Below are 19,409 nucleotides of genomic sequence, written 5' to 3' on the forward strand. Positions count from 1 at the left end.
TAAACTGATTATTTTCTGGCAAATGTTATTACATTGTTTTACAAGCTCACTTGCCCATTTAATTGTGATTAAACTCTCATTAAAATATATATAAAAACAGACTTGCAATTATTAATGAGCTAATCATAGAGCAGACTTCTGCCAAAAGGCTTAAAACCTGGAATCATGCAACAGAATACAGAATGCCTATGTGTTAATTTATTTTCAAAGCGGAAGCAAACTTTCTTGGGACTGGGATGCATTCTAATTTCTCATTTTCATTGCCCAGGACCGACTGGCTGAAGCGCATCATCTTTTTAATTGAGAGAATCCAGTTTGTGTCTAAATCTACACACTGAGACCAAAAAGTAAGTCAGTGGCTGAGCCAGAAGTGCATTTAGAACCCTAGACATCCGCTACAGCAGACAATATGCAAACCAACCGGAAGCCTGTGTGTGGGCAGCAAGAGAACGGAATTCAACCACAACAGTGTGCCATGCACCAAGTCATGATTTGCACCAGTACTGGCCAGTTTACTTTTCCTGATCAAGTGGATTCACACTGTAACATCTTTTGATAGGGATATATTTTTTACTCCTATCATTAGCCCAAGTTAGTTTAGCCGTTATGGTGCAATTTTCCCCTGCACAATAGCGTTTTTTTTCATTGTTTTTTAATAATGATGTAACAGTTCAAAAATCTGATAATGGTTTTAATGTTGCTTAGACACCGGTATCTGCTCAATACATTTCCAGCAACAAATTTATATTTGTATACAAAAAATAAACAAAACGCCCAGGTAAGTAATGAAAAGTAATACATAACTTAATATACAGCCATACTGTTGCCTGTTTGGAAGATGACATGAAAACAAAGACACACACGCAAATACTAACTCAAACAGAAAGAAAGCCTTAGCGGTCTCATTATACATTCAAGAAGATATACAAAAAACATAACATACAAAATAATAAGTGTTATTGATAGACATCATTTTGCACGAAGAATAACAATAGTGACTAAGCTGTCACCTTTCATTGTGTAAATCTTCGGCTAGGTAACAGTTAGATACAGCATCCCCTTTTAATGAATTACAAGGCAAACAGTAACTGATTGTCTCAATTCAAACCTGTAGCATCAATAGTGTGCAGAACTTGAAATGCTCAACTGTTCAGTATTTAACCCCAATGTTGCAACCCACCTACACCAAAACATGTAACACGCAGTGCAGCCCGCAATCAGACCTTTAATGTTTTGAAGGATTAAATACAATATGATGTTGAAATTAGATTCTTGTAGGTTTCCTTAAACTTTAAAAGCTACACGAATACAAAACTGTACTTAATCCATCAAAAGATAACAACTTAAAAGAAAATGTGATTAAGCAGTTTTTGCAGCATTTCTCCATTGTTCTGTATTGACAGGTTTTACAGGCTACAGCTGCTGCAAGTGCTGTATGCCAGTAATCCAGAGAGAGGCTGCTGTATCCTTCGCAGTGGATGTCCAAAGTCATGCAATAAATAAAACAGAGGAAGCAGGCCATACAGATCACGGGTCCCCAGTTCATCCTGCCAGGCCATGTTTACTCATTAAACCCTTTAGCTCCTGGTACAGTAATCGTGAAAGTGGTTCTTTTTGACCAAACCAATCGCAATCCTCATGCAAACCCCTGTGCAGTAAACTGAACTAAATAAAATGTGTTCCATAGGCACCTGAGATGACTGGAGGATAGTTGTACTTTAGAAATGTACTGCCCAAAAATAGGTAATTAGAAATACAAGAGACAGAGTATATAGATGTTAAACATAACTTGAAGCGAGAGGTGCACGGAAGTGTCAGTCCATTGAAGCCGACTAACCCAGGGGGCTTGACTGGCAGACTGCTTGTAACATTAAAAATATACACCATCCCTACTGCCTGTGAAATATCTTTCAAGCTCCAGAATCTGTTTAACCCCCTCTAAATGCTTTAAAAATGACAGGCCCCGAGCTCAGCATACTGCTTACGCTTATGTGGGAGTCAAGTGATGTTTAACAGCCTAGTCCTTGCATGGCCTGGCAGTGGAATACAGATACATTTTAATTTGACTGCTGTAATAAAAAAAAGCTAAGCTCTAAATCATCAAAGCTATTAAGGCAGACATTTTTATCTGAACATATCGTTTCAAAGGATCCAGTTCGAACCCTCTTCCAGGTGTCTTCATAAGCGGCAGCTTATATCCTGGCAGGCAGGTAGACTCAACAATGGCACAAACCATGTGTGAAGTCATAAAAATAGCTTAACTTTACAGTCCACAAAAAAAGCATGATTCAAAAGGCAACTTGTAAGGAATTAGGAAGAAATGTGTAACCACCCCTTAAAATGGACTGCACCCATTTTTTATTTTTGTGCTTTTAAAAAAAAAGAGTGAGGATTCAGGCATTTCTTAATACAGCCCACACTCGTGCCTCGTAATACTGACATCTGGGGTTATTGCTGATGTTTGATTTGATTCATTTTTCACTTTTGGAAACCACAATAAATTGTAAATTTGTGGTTTTTACCAAATACGTCATTCCCCAAATACTTGTACAGTACAGGAGGGACTTTCTAAGAGATTGTAGAATGGGTTCCAGCATTGTGATCTTGAAGCCTTGAGATGAGTGCACAGTACTACGTGAGGCTGAGCTACCATCGCCCCATGGATGCCACAAAACACAATGGCTGCCAATGCTTCACTCGAATGATGACTTGTCTAGATTTGGTTGTTGGGAGTCATGAAAAACAATGGATTTGTGTTGCTGTGGAAACCAGTAACAGAATGAGAAGGGAAAACAAGAGCGGTCCATGTCAGGTTTTTTTTTTTTTTTTTGTCCTAGTGAGGTTAAAAACACATCCTTGTGCAACACTGGCTTTTTAAAAAGTGTTTGGTATCGATGACTATAGCATCCACAACACAAAAGCCCTAACTTCACAATAACAAAATTACAATTTTGGCTTGAGGCTGGCATTCTCACCTCCACTTGTAAGTTATTTTGTGTGAAATGTCCCCATTACCAGCTACAAAGGAGAAATAACAGCACCATAAAAATGGTGCTATGAAGGTGGTTTATTCATTCGGATGACACACTTGTGTAGCTAACATCTAATCAATTAACTTCTGGGGAAATAGCTTTGTAGACGTGCTTCTTTTTGTTTTTAAGCAAGTTTCAAAATGCTTTAAGTGTTTAAATAAAGTGTGAAACTATGAACTACCACTGCAATCAGAAATGATGCAGTGTAAAGGTGAATGGGTAGGACTTGACTATACTGTACCAATACTATCGTTTCCTCTGAACTGTGCTGCGTCTAAAAGCTTGTACCCTATAAGATTAATGCCTGCTGCATTAGAGCGCAGAGGTTCTATGTGGTTATTTCATGTGCTAGTTTCAGTACTAAATTGGGATTTCAGCTTGACTAAAAACTTCAAGGCAGTGCTAAAGCAGCAAAAAATGACAGAAGCTACTGCTACAAAAAAGAATTTTTTTTACGTTGTTACCCAAGTTGGAAAAAGCGTTGACTACTCCTGAAATCATCCTGCAAAAAAGGATTTGAGTCCCTCCCACCTTGTAACGTGGTGTTGCACAGCTCAGTACCAGTCTGTATTCAATGCATGATTAGCTTCTATACATGGTGCAGCCAGGCAGATTGTAGTACTATTGTGACACCTTATTTTCTTGATCCCTGGAACGCCTTTTACCGCAATAAAAGCAATCAGAGGGTTTTTTGTTTCCTTCACTAAAACTTAACTGTGATAATGTCCCTGCAGTCGTGTCCTTTCCCTGGATGAGTCTCTCCCACCAGCAATTGGGTGTGGCTGTAATTACTATATTAGACAACATACAGTACTGTGTGCCTCCCATGTGCAGCTGGTCAGTATTGGTGGATGGGATTCCCAAAGCAGTCAGCTTGTATCTAGAGGTGTTGCTGACTGTGGTGTCTGTTAGCTTTAATGCTGTTAAGTTGGGTATCCCTGCATGTTGCTGGGAGTCTGTTTGCAGCAGGTGATTTAGTGGTTGGTCGCTCTCAGAGACAGTCCTCTACTGGAGTCCAGGCAGGGGGACATCATGTCTCAAAGTACTTGTAAATAGCTGTGAGGTAAGTCATGACACTCTGCCAGTCTGGACGCTCCGTGCGGACCATCTCGTTGATGTCCTGTAATCGAATGAAGAGAAATTCAATTAGAAAAGACCAGGCCATTTGTAGACCTGTAAACCAAAAGTATAACATTCACACTTACAGTGCAACAAAAAAGTGAAATCAAGGCTTCTTGCAATGAAAATGTTAAACTAAAATTCAGAAACTGTATGATTAGTAAGCAATATAGAATGTATAAAAAAAATAAACTATTATAGCAACGCGTGCTGATGCAGTTAGGGTGATTTCGGGTAATACAGACTTATGTACAGATGATCCAGTTTCACTGGGTGGGCAAAGGACTGAAATATTATTAGTGCTTGTGATGTCATTCTTGTCAGTTTGCTGTTTTCCTAACAGGAGACGACACCTGTGACAAAACAATCTGAACTGAAGTATTTGGAAATCAATCCAGCATTTTAAAATGAAGAACAATATTTATAACTGAAAAACTAAATGTGCAACCAACCCTCAAAACAGGTTTGCAATTGCTGCTATGACAACTTCCCAGTCAAATCTAGGTTTGTATACTGGGCACATTTACCTTTACTAGAATAAAAAGAGGTGCATAGGGTTAAAAAAAAAAATGAAGTTTTAACAACATTAAATGAACAGTACTCTGCACTTCACCAAAGCCTTTGAGGAAATATCGCCTCATTATTTGCAGGCAGTTCTGAGAAGAGATAAAGATCTTGTGGTCAATTAATAGATCACCAAACCTTTTTGTTTTTATTTCTGTTTTAACTAAGGGTTTAGTTAGGTAACAAAGCTCAGATGGATTGAAAAGCTACACATGGGGTCCCCAGGACCAGGGTTTCAACTTCTACAGAGCTCAGTACAACCACTGTAAACAAGAGCATTCTCCCTGGCCATCTGTTCCATTTACCATGATGTCATATGCAGGAAGGGCAGTTGTAAAAGCAATATATACCTCAACACTACTCTAACACCCTCATCATGCCGGAACACTCAATAGCTTTGTGTCCTTTCTGAATATATATTAACAATACTTCTCTCCTAAATGCATTATTTGACACCCTGGATTTCTTCGATGTAAGACAACTGAAGAGGTTAGAGCTGTCACACTTTAGTTCAATGAAATGTTCTTGTTGTACATCTCAAATCATAATGTATTTAAAGTTGAGCTCTACAGAACAGCTTTTTATTTAGGATGAAATCCCATCATTTATTTTCCTCGCGTTGCTAAGAAGATCTTGTTCAGGAAAATATATAAGAACTGAATAAAAGCAAAGCAAATAACAAGGTATCTGAGTCAATGTGAAAGTCCTATTGTGATGTTAAACCGATCGATGATCCCTAAGAGGAAACACAATTTAAAAAGAAGCCTTTTATAACACCAACTGAAGAGACAGCAGCTCAGATCAATGAACTGACTAAAAGCATACTTTAAAACAAAAAAAAGGGGGTATTTGGCAATAAAATATAGAACAAGCATTTTTTAAGTTGCATTCACAGGGTTTCATGGAGTCTGCAGTGTTTCTTGCTTTTGAATAAAAAAATCTGTTCTCAATACACTGATTATTGTCAATTACGGGTCTGTCAGTCGATTAGGAAATTGATAAAGTAGCTGATCACTCCTCTTTAAAATGACCCCATCAAGATTTCTCCCTTAAGTAACTGCTGCTTCACATGCTGTGGGTAACTGCAAGTGTATTAAATATGCTGCATTTCAAAACACAGTAGAACCTCCAAGTTCTGAACACCAAACTTACAGAATGACTGGTCACCTGAACACCACACATTGAGCCAGAAGAATGCAATCACTCAACCGTGCGTGCAATGGAACCAGATAGTAGCAAGAAGGCAACACCAACAAAATATGAAGTGTATACAGACAGAGGTGAGGCAGATTTCAAAGGAAGCATGGGCAATTGTGTTAGGAACATTTTAGTTTGAAACAAAGTACGGTCGGCTGTTTTCTGGTAGATACATTTGCTCTGTACAATTGCTGTAACTTCAAAAAGTGAAAGTTAAAATAAAATACATTGCATTAGCAGTTGTTTTTTTGTTTTTTTTCTTACCAGCGTGGATTTGATGCCAACACTCTCTGCTGCTTGAAAGGCAAGTGTGAAATTTCTTCTCTGAAAGATAAAAACAAGAACTTCCTTTATTTGATGCACAGTGTTTGAAGGGATCTTTTGCAGCTAATTACCAGGAAATAAAGATGTTAACATGATCTCATTTGGTCTAATTGCATAGTATCGGTAATGCTTAGAACGAGCTGTACCTCATGGTCAGGAACTCTAACAGTGCTCAGAATGCAGCTAGTTTAACCAGCCACGTGGGTGGGATGACCTGCAGAATCTCCCCCTTTAATCAATTAGGTTTCCTTTCTATGGGGTACTGTATATGCAAGCAGTTTCTCAGACTATTTTCTCAAGTTTCTCTCATCATATGATAGTCTTTGTGCCAAAATAATTTTATCCCACCCACATTTATATAAGCACACTTGGTACCAGACAGCCGCATCTCACCAAGTGACATTTTACAGCACAATATGTTTTCAGGTTCCCAAAGACTGCTAAAATACTGGAAATTGTTGCATAATTCTAGTGAGCTTGTTCAATGAACTCCCGTGACTGACTCACCGAACATTTTGTGAAATGTGTTGTTTTTTTCAAACCCACATTTTTAAAAGGATTTCTGCCAGAAGCAGGCAGAGAAAATAAAAATACCCAATCTGTAGCCAAAGTGCATAAACAACACAAGCCAGCAAAACCATTTGTCTACAATTTAAAAAAAAAAAAAAAAAAAAAAAAAAAAAAAAATCATTTCTGTAAATAGTGCCACCCTAAGATCCGTTCGCCTGTGATTTGCTTGGGTGACTTACAGTTATTATTATTATTATTATTTATTTCTTAGCAGACGCCCTTATCCAGGGCGACTTACAATTGTTACAAGATATCACATTATTTTTACATACAATTACCCATTTTTACAGTTGGGTTTTTACTGGAGCAATCTAGGTAAAAGTACCTTGCTCAAGGGTACAGCAGCAGTGTCCTCACCTGGGATTGAACCCACGACCCTCCGGTCAAGAGTCCAGAGCCCTAACCACTACTCCACACTGTGATGAGTAAGGGATTTCAGAAGTCTCACTCTTTTTGTTACAGCCATGGTTTCAAGAATAAGGACAAACTTGGGAAAAGCAATCCTTTGCTTACTATCAGCTGCATCTTTACCAAGTCATCTAAGAGTCTCTTTGTCTTGGTTTAAGAGGGAACTAAAAGTTTGTTCCGAGACATGCCTTGTATGTAACAAGTATAATAATGCACGGTGACAGCCATCAGTACCATGAAAAAGGAGATCACGCTGACCTACAAACCATCATGTACAATTCAAGTTTCATCACAATTGGACGAGCGGTTCAAATCTATCCTCATCGCAAAGGCATAATAATATCTCTACAGCCAAGCTTGCAAAGGCAGGAGTTTGAGCACAGTGTGTTTCTGCAGTACTTGCCTTGTCTTGGTTGTTGAGCTCCTGGTAGGGGATGTGGGCAGGCAGGTAGGTGTGCAGGACGGCGCAGAACGCCAGACCGTCGTTCCAGCTGCTGCTGAAGTTTGTGATGTCAATGTTCTGGAAAGGAAATAGAGGCGTCAGGTTCAGCTCAATTCAAGGGATTTTTTTATTAATTCATATTTTGGTTTGTTAATAGCAATATTTTTTAAAAGCAGTCAGTGTTCCATAAACTGACATGCTGCCAAGTCCCTCCTATCCCTACTGCAGACAAGATTTGATGAGTTATATTGCTTCCATTTAATAAAGTATATTAGGTCTTACACCCCAGTCTTAGAATGTCATGCCAGCTTCAGTTGGTTGGCGTGTCTCCGACTGCACGTGTGTCAATGTTCACATCGATTACTTTAATCAGCTGTAGCGGCTTCTGAAACGCTGGGAAACAATTTGCCAAGACACAATAAAGTCCTGATATCCATATTCACTAGCCTTAACCTACACATTTCAGGATGCCCTCTTCTGGGGAAAGAGTACTTTACCACCAAGCTATTCTCTTTTGAATGGCTCAACACAATATACTAATGGTATTTCTAAGTACACCGAAATTAGAAAACCCATCACATCATTAACCAAATACAGAAAATTAAGAGCAATTTTCTACACCAAGCTTTATGGAAGTAACCAAAACACACAGGGGCGACAGCACAGGAAAGTTCCTTCACTTTCTTTTTTTGTGGACCATCAAGTAGAGCATTCAGGCTGCTTATCACATCATGGCTTTGACATTCTGAGCACCCTGCAAAGAAGCGGACCCCGATGCTGTTGATTCTGCAGTACTGTATCAGCTGCTACTTCAAAACAGAGTGGGGATCTTTTATTGGGTCAGAAACACAATCAATGGCTTTTTGTGGCTTGATTTGAACCAGCAATAGGGGCGTTTTATTTTGTTAAAAGTAGTCTGGGATGAAACGTAGAGACAGCAGGTGAGTAGGAGAGCTGAGGGCCACGCTTCAACTGTGTCAGCTTCAGACAGCTGGAGAAGTCAGTGCCTGACTGCACTGTAACTGTACACGGTGGTAATGAATTCCTGGAGCAGCCCTCCTCTGCTCTCACTCTCTCAATGGGTTTCAACAGCAGTCTACTCAGGATGAATGGGCTCCTCGCACAGTCAGACTCTCTCCAGGGAAAGCACCAAGAAAGGACGCAGGAGCTGAAGATCACGTTCAGCTTGAGTAACGTCTAGACAGACTCTGATAACGGAGACAATGAATATATACCTAACCCTGTATGACAGGGCATCTCATTTACAGCTACGTGTTCCCCGACTATCAGTTCTGAAGACTTCCATTTAAATTGGTAGTATGCAGAAATTCATTAAAAAAAGGTGTTGGTGACAAATTTAATTTGAAGGACTGAAACAATTTTCCCCAAAGCTTGACAATTTTTTAAATCTATTTATTTATCTATTTATTTATTTATTTATTTTTTTTAAATACCTGCAGCATGCTTCATCTGCTAAACCACATTAAAACCCCACCAGGACTCTTATCCACCAATCAGGAAGGAACTAAACCAGAATTGAGATTTTTAAATATTTACATTTTAAATGTTTAAAATAACAAATTAGAAGCACAGTTTAGCAGTTTCGCAGTTTCGAATGGCAATAAAACCCAGACTATCAATTATTACCTTAGATCTTGTCTTTACAGACGTGGCTTTGCTAATGGCTTGGGTTTTAACTTCTAATCAGGCGTCTACTGCTTAAGTAACTAATGCAAGCCTTGAATCTGAACATAACTTGGTGTGGAAGGTAACTGCAGGTGACCTTACCGATTCATGTTATTATTGTTACTTGATTCTGTCAAATTAGTCAAATGTGAAACGGCTAATCTGTCCTCACTCCCAGTGCAATGCAAAGCTGAGACCGATATCATGGAGTCCAGTTACTGCAGTTTGGGCTGGAGGAGGATGTAGAAAATGTGAAAGATGTTCAACTAAATCAGCAGGCAGTCCCTGGGCAAAATAAACTTGCATGTAATTATATAGTATAAAAAAAAAAAACAGTGTACAGTACCTCCCCTCCTTGACCCAGGTTGCACTTCTATAAATGCTTTAAATCTACGTGTCTGGACTCACAAGCCAGTGTGAGGGCTGCTTGATATTCAGGAGGGCTGTGCTCGTATCGGAAGCAGCTTTGTCTGGCTCTATGTGGGAATAACCTCAGATGAGGAATAAGAATAGCACGGCCCTCAATTGGAGTCAGGAAATGGAGGATGCAGCCAAAGCTGGATTCCATCCAGTTCATTTTAAAAGGACCCCAGTTTAATTTCAGCTCACATTCATTAATTAAAGACACCAGCCACAACCCCTTGCACACAAACACTCCCAAAGCCCTGGTCTCCCAGTGGCTAACAGGGTCAAACAAAAAAGGGAAAGGCAGTATTCCTCCAATAGTAAATCAACGCCATATTGTTGCCGGCCTTTCAAAACTTCGTACCTATATGTATGTTAGGGGTGTTGTTAGGATCGAAGGCAAGATTTAAACAGGGAAAGACAATGCCCTTTTGTCACAGACAAGTTCGCACAGCATTGAGAGACAGTCACAGAGAGAGACAGAGACACACACAGACATTAAAAGGCTGTTTTCAGACACCACGCGGTACCCCAGGGTAGCGTTGTACCCCAGTCTCTCTCTCATTCATATTATGTCATGAGAACTTTCCTCATGCCTCCCACACACCCAGTAAAAACAAGGATAGCTGTGTATGTAGGTGGATTATCGTAGCTAAAACAAACACAATACAACTCACCAGACACAAATACATATAGAAAAACACTGCAAAGAGAAGCAAAGTTAAAGATACACAGGGTTAGCACCATAACTTGTATTAAGGCTGCAATATTCACTGTCAGTGAAGTATCATTTTTATTTATAATTAAACTATTATAATTCTACCTAAAAGCTACAGTAATACAACAAGTATTGTCTTAGTCATAGCTCTACTAAAATGAATGCAATAAGTTTATTATAATTCAGTGTGAACTGATTACTGTATTTTTTTGTCTAGTTTGTGGAGTGAACTGTCAAGCGACACAGAATGCAAGTCTTCATTTACTAGCAGAGACAAGTGACTGCAGCAGGATAACCAACTTACTGGTTCATCAAGTTATTTTGTTTTTAAAATGTTTTAGGCAAGTGAAGAATTTATTATTTTTAATACAAATTCTAGTGTAATAAGCATTTGGAAGCTTACAGTACTTCTAACAGCATACCTCTTGAACACATTTGTTTAATGGTTTTGCTGTATGTATTTGGAGCCTGTGCCAAAGAAAAATTCAGTAAGGTTGATTTGCACGGAGTACTCCTGGGTACTGCGTTCAGGATCGCATGCTTCTCGACTGCTCCATGCAGTTCAGTGTGGAAGGGGCTGGGTAAGGGAAAAGTTCAAGGGGAAATTAAACATCCATCAGCCAGCCACATCAACCAGCGCAACAGAAAGGAAATTAAATAAGATGGTAGGAAACAATTATGAAGACCTGCACCAGCTTGCTGGCTGCTACTGACTGGCTGATTAATATTAGAGGAAGGGGGGCTTTGCAGATACAGTATTAGGAATAAGGTCTAGCACACAAGTCTCAGAAACCAACAGCCACACACATTTCCCTCTGACCGTGAAAAGCTTGTATCTACATCAGTGAGTCAAACTCTCATGCTGTTGCTACAGTTGGGGGTTATAAATTGCATTTTCCAGCCCTGTGGTGCATCTTCTCAAGCATGGAAAAACTATTTTTTAAAACATGTACGGGACTTTACATCTTAAAAGTGACTTTGGAATAAATACCCCCTCCCTCTGTCCTCGGCTATAACCAAGTTATGCAATTTCTTAGGATTTCTTTTAAGCGTGTAAACTTTTTGCACGTTCAAACTCATCAATATGGGTTAAATCACTATGTAGTGGGTATCTTGTGAACTTAGGAATTACCCGGACATCCTGATGTTTATCAATTTCCAAACATAACCCAGCAGCTTTCTAATTTTTCATTTAGGCAGGTAGTTTATTCACAACTAAATGGTTCAATGCTGATCGAGGCAGCTCTCATGGACTGGAAATCACCAAAAATTAAAATTAACATGTTGGCAAGACAACCTTATAAGCCTCTAGCTTGGCTAGTTGTCTTGCAGGCTAAAACTTAATTATTATAACTCCAAATTGGACTTCTTGAAAATTCTTTCATTTTCTTGTTCAACAACAAAAAAAAACTTCTAAATGAAGTAGAAATGTCTAGTCTGTACCTCTTGCTGGCATTCGTACCCTCCACACCTTGTTCATTTTCAAAGCGCTGCACAGAATGAGTTACGCAACCTTTGCAGGCCCTTACGCTTTGCATTAAAAACACTTAATTGTTAACAGAAAAAACAAAGAGTCTTGCTTTGTTCTCTCAAAGCAAAGGGCAGTCTTGCTAAAGCTAACCTCACAAAATACACAAGCTTTACTTAATCATTACAATTCCGTCCTTCAAGGTTGACCAGTCAGTAACCCAAAACCAAAACAGCTTCGATGACAAACTACAGATAACAAAATACAAGGTCATTTATTTGGGTTCTCCTGTACCAAACCAGCATTTAGGATCAATAGAAAACATGTATATGAAGGATACAAGTCATTACCCCAAGAAGCAGCAGCTTCACAATGCTGACAAGGGTTTTTTCATAGAAACCCATGCATAGAGAAATAGTGAGTTAAAAAAAAATGTATAATGAAATTAACATTGATTTTTCTATCGATTCATTCTACTGATTGGTCACCAGGAATTCCGGAATCACACACAGGACTGTCTCAGGAGACACCGTCATAAAGGAAGTAGTACAGGTGGGAAACAAAGTGCACCACAAAGGAAGGGTATTCAAAAAGGGGCCTTGCAATCCAACTGTGCTGTATATCAGGCATGGCCTGAAAATAGAGTGAGAAAGCTGCTACCGGATGGATATTTTACAAACACCTGATCAGGAACACACTTTTTCTAATGAAGAGACACGCAGAATCAGTGCAAGTTAGTACAGCTGTTTGTTCATGCAGTGATTCCCAGGCAAGGATTTTAATTTTTTTTTACATTCTTTACAGAGCTTAACCTTAGGTATTAACATGTCCTATTGAAAATGACTGAAGTACAAATAAAGTAGCTTACAATTAAATTTGTGAATGCCATAAAGGAGAACACAAACACACACACAAAATAGACAGCAGCCACTGAGCAGGCCATCACTCAGCATTCACCCCAAGTGGGATTGTAAAAACAGGAAACTGGCATCAACAAGCCAGTGTATAACGAACCGAGCAGGAGCATATTGTGGTTAATATATAATTTCCTTGCAAGTGGATGTATACAGTACAAGGTTTGAATAAAAGAATAAGCTTGTGTAAAGTCATTACGTCTGAAACTAGTTTGTCTGTCTCCACTGAGCCCGATACTCCTTTAATCTATGGTAAAAAATGTAGAAAAAATGTAGAAAAAATGGGGGGGGGGGGGGGGGTGGCTAGGCGGTGCATAGGCTGATTAGCTTTTTTTCTTGTTTTTATGCAAGGTAGCCTAGATGCATTTGAGGGATATCCATCTATCTAAAAAATGAGGCTGCAGATTTTTTTTTTTTTTCTTGATTAGCTTTCCTTCCAATGTGGGTCTGTCCTCCAGCCCTGACAGGTTTATACAGTCCTGCCAAACTCAAAGGATGAATTCCAGACCAGACAGAAACCACCTGACATCTCATCTCCTCTTCCTTGCACGGGGATTGCTTTGTATTTTTAGCAGACAGACTGTATTTACAGCTTCAGCTGCACTGTTTATAGGGCGGGGGAGTGAGCTCACTAGACGGTTCAACTGGGAAGTGGTGATTGACTTTGACTCGTGGGAAGCTGGAAAAGAGACGAAAGCTGGCAAGTAGCAACCGACAGTACGGTATTATTTACTTGTGTTTTGCTCATCGGAAAATAAACTTTTAGTGCAGCAGACAGTGTTCTACAGTAGTGTGGAAAATGATCAGAACACCCCATTGCTTCTTTCATTTTGATTTGTGCATACAAAGTCAAAACCACTGTAACTGAAAATTGTGGAACATTGTCAAAATAGGCAAATTAGTGACTGTCTAAATTAATTGATGACTATGTAATTCATTTAAAATAGTAAGAGAAAAGGAACACAGCCACAAATGGTAAAATGCATAACACTTTTTAGAAGTAGTTTAATTAAAGCCCAAAGTGGTCTAACATTTTCACACGAGTGCCTATTGTTTCTATATCCCTGATTACTGATCGGAAATTGAAATTCTCACACTGTTTTCATGCAGGAAGGTATATAAAGGGATATAAAACTCTGTGGAGTAGTGGTTAGAGCTCTGGACTCTTGACCGGAGGGTTGTGGGTTCAATCCCCAGTGGGGGACACTGCTGTTGTACCCTTGAGCAAGGTACTTTACCTAGATTGCTCCAGTAAAAACCCAACTGTAAAAATGGGTAATTGTATGTAAAATAATGTGATATCTGTATAATGTGAAATAATGTATAATGTGATATCTTGTAACAATTGTAAGTCGCCCTGGATAAGGGCGTCTGCTAAGAAATAAATAATAATAATAATAATAATAACTTCCACACTACTGTTTATGGTGGCTATCTGGTTAAAAACTTGAAGTTAAGAAGAGAGACAGGGAAGTCTCATAACTCAAATGTTGTTTTTTTTAATTTTTGTATGAGCTGCATATTCTTTATTATGCCCCATCCCCAGTACTATTTAAACCTTGCATCTTCTACACTGTGTCCAGCATTGCAGTTACTCCCTTCCCCACTCGAAGAGTGAATGTCTTACACTTTCTGTAATGCACTTCAAACACAGAGCTATACAGGCACAAATCTTTCTTCAGTGCCAACCTACATCGCTTTTACAACCATTACTTGTGTCAAAAAAACCTGCAGTACTCCACTCTCGCACATTATGGTTTTTTTTTTTCATTAAAAACAACCAAAGTGCTTTCCTGCAAGGTCCATTCTGTTTATAGCCTAGCATTTCTTGATTTACACAATCATCAAATCCCTCTGACTTCTTCTGTCCTCAGAACATCAATCCTCATTGTTTATAAGCAAACTCTGAACTTCAATCTCTCTGGCTACTTCATAATGAAACATTTACTGGAGTAGACTCCCCTCCATGAAGCATTATAATGAGCTACTAGGGGCTATAGAAAATGTGAGGATAGGCATTCATCATTCAGTATCCCAGCTTGGCTGCTTCAATCCCCAATGTTTTTTTCAAACAAAGCCCGACTTCCTTAATAAACTCTGGTTTGCAGACTGTGCGTCACTTCTTAGACTCTGCTGTAATGACAGGCAGCATTATTCAGGGGCACAAGGCCTCGACTCCTGGGTTTATTTAATAAAACCATCACCATCGTTGTTTTTTCTTCTGCCCAGTGTAACGTGTGAAACGTGAGCACCAAGGCAGTGCCCATCAAAGAACGCAAATCACAACTCTACAGCTCCTCTGGGACTGCTTCTGCTTCTCTGAGTGACTGACTGGAATGCAGAGCCGCTGTTGAGCTTTCTTCTACTCTCTCAAGTGTTCACAAGCAGGACTGCTTACTGTATAAGAGCTGGTAAAGTAGTTATGTTACATTCTTGGGAACTCCTTCTCAGCAGCTTTTGGAAGCAACCAGTAAAAAAAAAAAAAAAAAAAAAAAAAATAATAATCGGTGCATCTCCTACAGTGTATGACAGGAGTCCAGCGACCAGGTACTCACTCAAGCAAATCACGGGACAAGCTGAAAACAGTTCATCACATGAAGCTGTTGATGTCTTTTTCAAACGTTTGTTATAAATCCAATTTCAACATTTTCCTAAAATAAGGATCTCAAATCTATTTTTAAAAGCACATCAGGCACTAGATTTTAATCATGGTTGGGTAACTAATGACCTCATTCAGTAGGTTCCTGAGAGGAATTGTGTTTACCACCTACAGGTAAATTCCTTTAGAAAAGTCCAGCAGCCAGAATGACCGACTGACCTGTATAGACATAATGTATCTGCGGGGTGATGACATTATCTGCATGTTAGGAAACACTTCCTGGGTCAGGAGTCATGATCCTGTATCACACAAAGGGATACATTCAGACACATCTTCAGCTGTACTGCAGTCAGTACCAGGACTGCAGAAATGCTGTCTCCCCAGAATAAAAGCTTGTGGCTGCTAAAGATTAACAGGGTCCTTACTTCCAGAGCACGGGGCGGCCAGTAAAAACACTGAGCCGCAGTCCATGCATTAACCGGTCAATAAAACCGACGGTCATCACAAACTGTCAGCAGAGACAGCCGGTAGGTATCACATCCTGCCATTGCCTGGCCAGTCTGCTAAGCTATGATTCACTCTGTGCTTCTCAAATTACAAACTTCTGAGTCCTTTTAAATTCAGTCAATGATTTAAAGTGTTGCTTCACTAGGTGGGACCCACTGAGAGCAAGTGACATAGGCCTGTGCTACCACTGTGGAAAGAATATCAGATAACACAATGTAGACAGTTTTTCTTTGAGACCTTGAGTATTGCTGCAGCAAATCACTGGTAAGTCTACACGGGGGAGGAAAGGGACTGGAGACAAATAGGGGGAAGAGGATGGTTGCAGAGGACAGTGACATCCGAAAGTGTGTAATAGATTCACACAATAACCCAAACCCTGAACGCAGGTGGTGAGCGAGCTTCAAAACTGTATGGAGATGAATATGACAATGAATTACACACAAGTAGGCAGTTATTTAATAAAAGAAGATGACCACATGATAACCACCCACTACTCTACTGGCTACATCTCTTAAGATCTACCTCCATTTTATGACTACATTTTCAGTTGCTCGCATTTCTTTGAGGTCCGAATGCACACCTTTGCAAAGGCCCCCGCCAGGGGTTCAAAGCCTTGGGGTTGATGCACAAAACAGATCATTCAACATCCATCATCCAGCAACTGTAGATTACAAAACAAACAAGCTCCTGCTGACAAACTGGCAGCTACACAGAAAATCAAAGCTGGAAGGGAAGCATGTAATGTGTCGCTGAATACTGTATGCAGGATAATTTACAACTGCTCTTCTCAAGGCAATAAGCATGCGCAGCAGGACAACATCATAGTTACTGAGCTTATAATAGATTGCACTAATAATGAAAGTTGGGCAGAAATTTCAAACCAAAGTGCATCATAATTTGCACAAATCACTCACTATTGTTAGAAAAGATGAGTACTTTAAAACACCATGAAAGGGATTCTTGCTTTCTTGCCAGCCTTTGACTTTCAACGTTTCTTTGGTCTGTGATAACTCTTTAGTGAGATGATGGAAGGCAATGAGCTTTTGCAGAAGGGCAAAGGGTTTGGTGCTCTAAAAAAGCTACTGCTTTCTGAGGGAAGGCTTACAGATACAGCGGCATAGTACTTTTCAATCAGTAGGTGGCGATGTGGTATGGCAACAAGAAGGGACCCAACTTTCTTCTCCCAAGGAGTTTGAAGACCAGAATCCATTGACAAGGCATTACATTCACAGACTGTACGTTAGGGGCAAGGAATGCTAGAAAATGTGTTGCATTTGCAAAACTCAACCCAACAAAGGCTGACTTCCCCAGCCAGTATGGGGACAGACGCCCATGGGAAATCAACATGCATTCTCAAACAGTTTCCCCCAGAGTATCCAAACAAACACACCAGAGGTAAGAGAGCTGGAGCAGGAACTACTTGTCAAACAAGGACCAAGCCATCTCATAAAAGCATCTGAAGGGCTATATTTGTAGAATTAACCATTACATGTAGATGTAACTTTTGCAGTTAACTAAATTAGAGTAAGTTATCACACGATATAGTATATGCCAGTTAAAAATGCTCCAAAAAATTAAATAGTAGCCTGTACTCAAAAGAGGACAATGGCACTTAATGGGTTAAATGGAGCAGCTATTATTAACCTTCCATCTGCTGAACAGGTGTAAAAATCCCCTAGGCTTCCATTGTTCCAAATTGTTTACGTGCAGAATCTAGTGTACAGTTTCTGGTAAGAGTTCCAAGCTGAAGACAAGGAAGATTTGCATATTACGACAAAAAAGTGATGAGGAAATTCAAACACGATACATCAAATTAGAGCCCAGTTTGAAGTCTCCTGTTGCCGGTTTGCATTAAAACCTTGAGTGTGCTTCTTTTAGTGCTAGGTAAACAATGTCAGCGTGTTGCTAGGATACACACTTTAGGCCTGTATTATTTTTTTTTTTTACACAAAAAAAACCTGACAAAAACACATATACCTTTTATGTTATGCGCAATCATTTCAAAAGAATACCAACATTAAATCTACCGATTATCTTCTTTTGTTTCAAAGCATGTTGTTTTTGGATTATATGGCAATATTATATAAAAAGCAGCTGCACTTAGTACGGTAGTTACATTAGGTCAGGATTTATAACATTCATTAACATTTTTTGCTTTGCTTTGGACATAAAATATTAACAGTAATGAACAACCATAGTTTAGATAGTTCTGTTAAAATAGTGTTTTTTATGATTATTACAATGTTAAACTCAAGTCCTTTATTTCTTTTATAATCAGCAGTGTTCCAATTTGAATGTAAGTTGTGTCTTTTTATTTAACTGTTATGAACAAGTGTTTGTAGTTATTGGATCTTCTATTAAAAAAAAGAATGTTCTTTATTTTGAAAAATAAAATGTCAATGCATTGCTTATCTTTGATAAGTGCCTATACGATAATCGAATAAGAAATTAGGGTGCCGATTGCACCACTAACTATTTGTCAACATGTGCTGTTCAAGGACGAAGCATTTTCTACTGTACGGTAGTACAGCGCTGATGAAATACAATTTAATAGAGTAGTAAAAAAACACCAGATAAGTAAAAGACAAAGGGCTAGATTCACACAATCTTTGTGAGTGTTTGAAGTTACTGTATGGATGAGGTGTGGACCAACATGGGACTACAGGGCTACTTCTAGCATTGCACCTGCAGAATCATTTCATAGAGAATAAAACTCTATTAGAAATATATTGATAAAGGACTCAAGCCATTAAAATGATTTATAGAACACCAGGCATGAAAAATGAAGTCTAAATTAGGTTATTTTAGGACGAGCACAATAGGGTCGAGACAAAGGGATGAAATGCTGTACCCTATTAGCTCTTATCAGTAACATAGTAATTACACAATGGGAGGGGAAGAGCAGCTTGCTTGGTTTGTTGAATAATGTATTACATTTATTTTAATGTTTGTGAAATGTGGTCCTTTTCCTGGTAACCATGTTATAGTCAAGAGTTACCATGGTGATTGTACTGAACTACCCAGCTTCCACAGATTGAAATTGATTGAACAGGACAGCAGACTTGTATGGATTTGTTTAAAGAAGATGTTCTGTACTCCGCATTTTAGATTTCAGCGACAGAAAGTGTCTCTTTGACGAAACGTTTAATTAAAATTTGTGTTTCTCGCTCCATAGGTCATGTCACTTAGGCATAAGGAACAGCTTCGTGCCTGCTTCCCGGAAAATACGACTGACAGGATTCAATTTAAAAAGCCCTCTGAAGTATAAGCTTTGCCACTATTGAAAGGCAGCCTGTTAATCAGTGCTAGCTTTCATTAGAACACCTCTGTTAGCTCTGAGTTATAGGAGTGAGCTAGCATGCTAGCCTGCCCTCTAAAGGCAAAACAGTACAGAGCGGCACCTATCAGAACAGTCACCACCTTTCACCACTGTAGAGCGACAGGGCGAGTTCCGAT

General features: G+C 39.2%; 1 protein-coding gene across 9 annotated transcripts in view; it reads right to left on the reverse strand.

The window, feature by feature from the left end:
* Window positions 1-675: 675 nt before the first annotated feature.
* The window catches only part of LOC117428211 (cytospin-A-like), a 66,766-nt gene continuing 48,032 nt past the window's right edge, over window positions 676-19,409 (reverse strand). For all 9 annotated transcript variants that reach the window (XM_058994668.1, XM_058994663.1, XM_058994665.1 and 6 more), the window contains 3 exons: window positions 7,618-7,734; window positions 6,177-6,236; window positions 676-4,152 (listed from right to left, as the gene is read on the reverse strand). In XM_058994668.1, the coding sequence (XP_058850651.1) occupies window positions 4,063-4,152; window positions 6,177-6,236; window positions 7,618-7,734 (267 nt within the window). In that variant the 3' untranslated portion in view covers window positions 676-4,062. The remainder of the gene's footprint in view (window positions 4,153-6,176; window positions 6,237-7,617; window positions 7,735-19,409) is intronic.

Source organism: Acipenser ruthenus, chromosome 21 (assembly GCF_902713425.1).
Source record: "Acipenser ruthenus chromosome 21, fAciRut3.2 maternal haplotype, whole genome shotgun sequence".
Lineage (NCBI taxonomy): Eukaryota > Metazoa > Chordata > Actinopteri > Acipenseriformes > Acipenseridae > Acipenser > Acipenser ruthenus.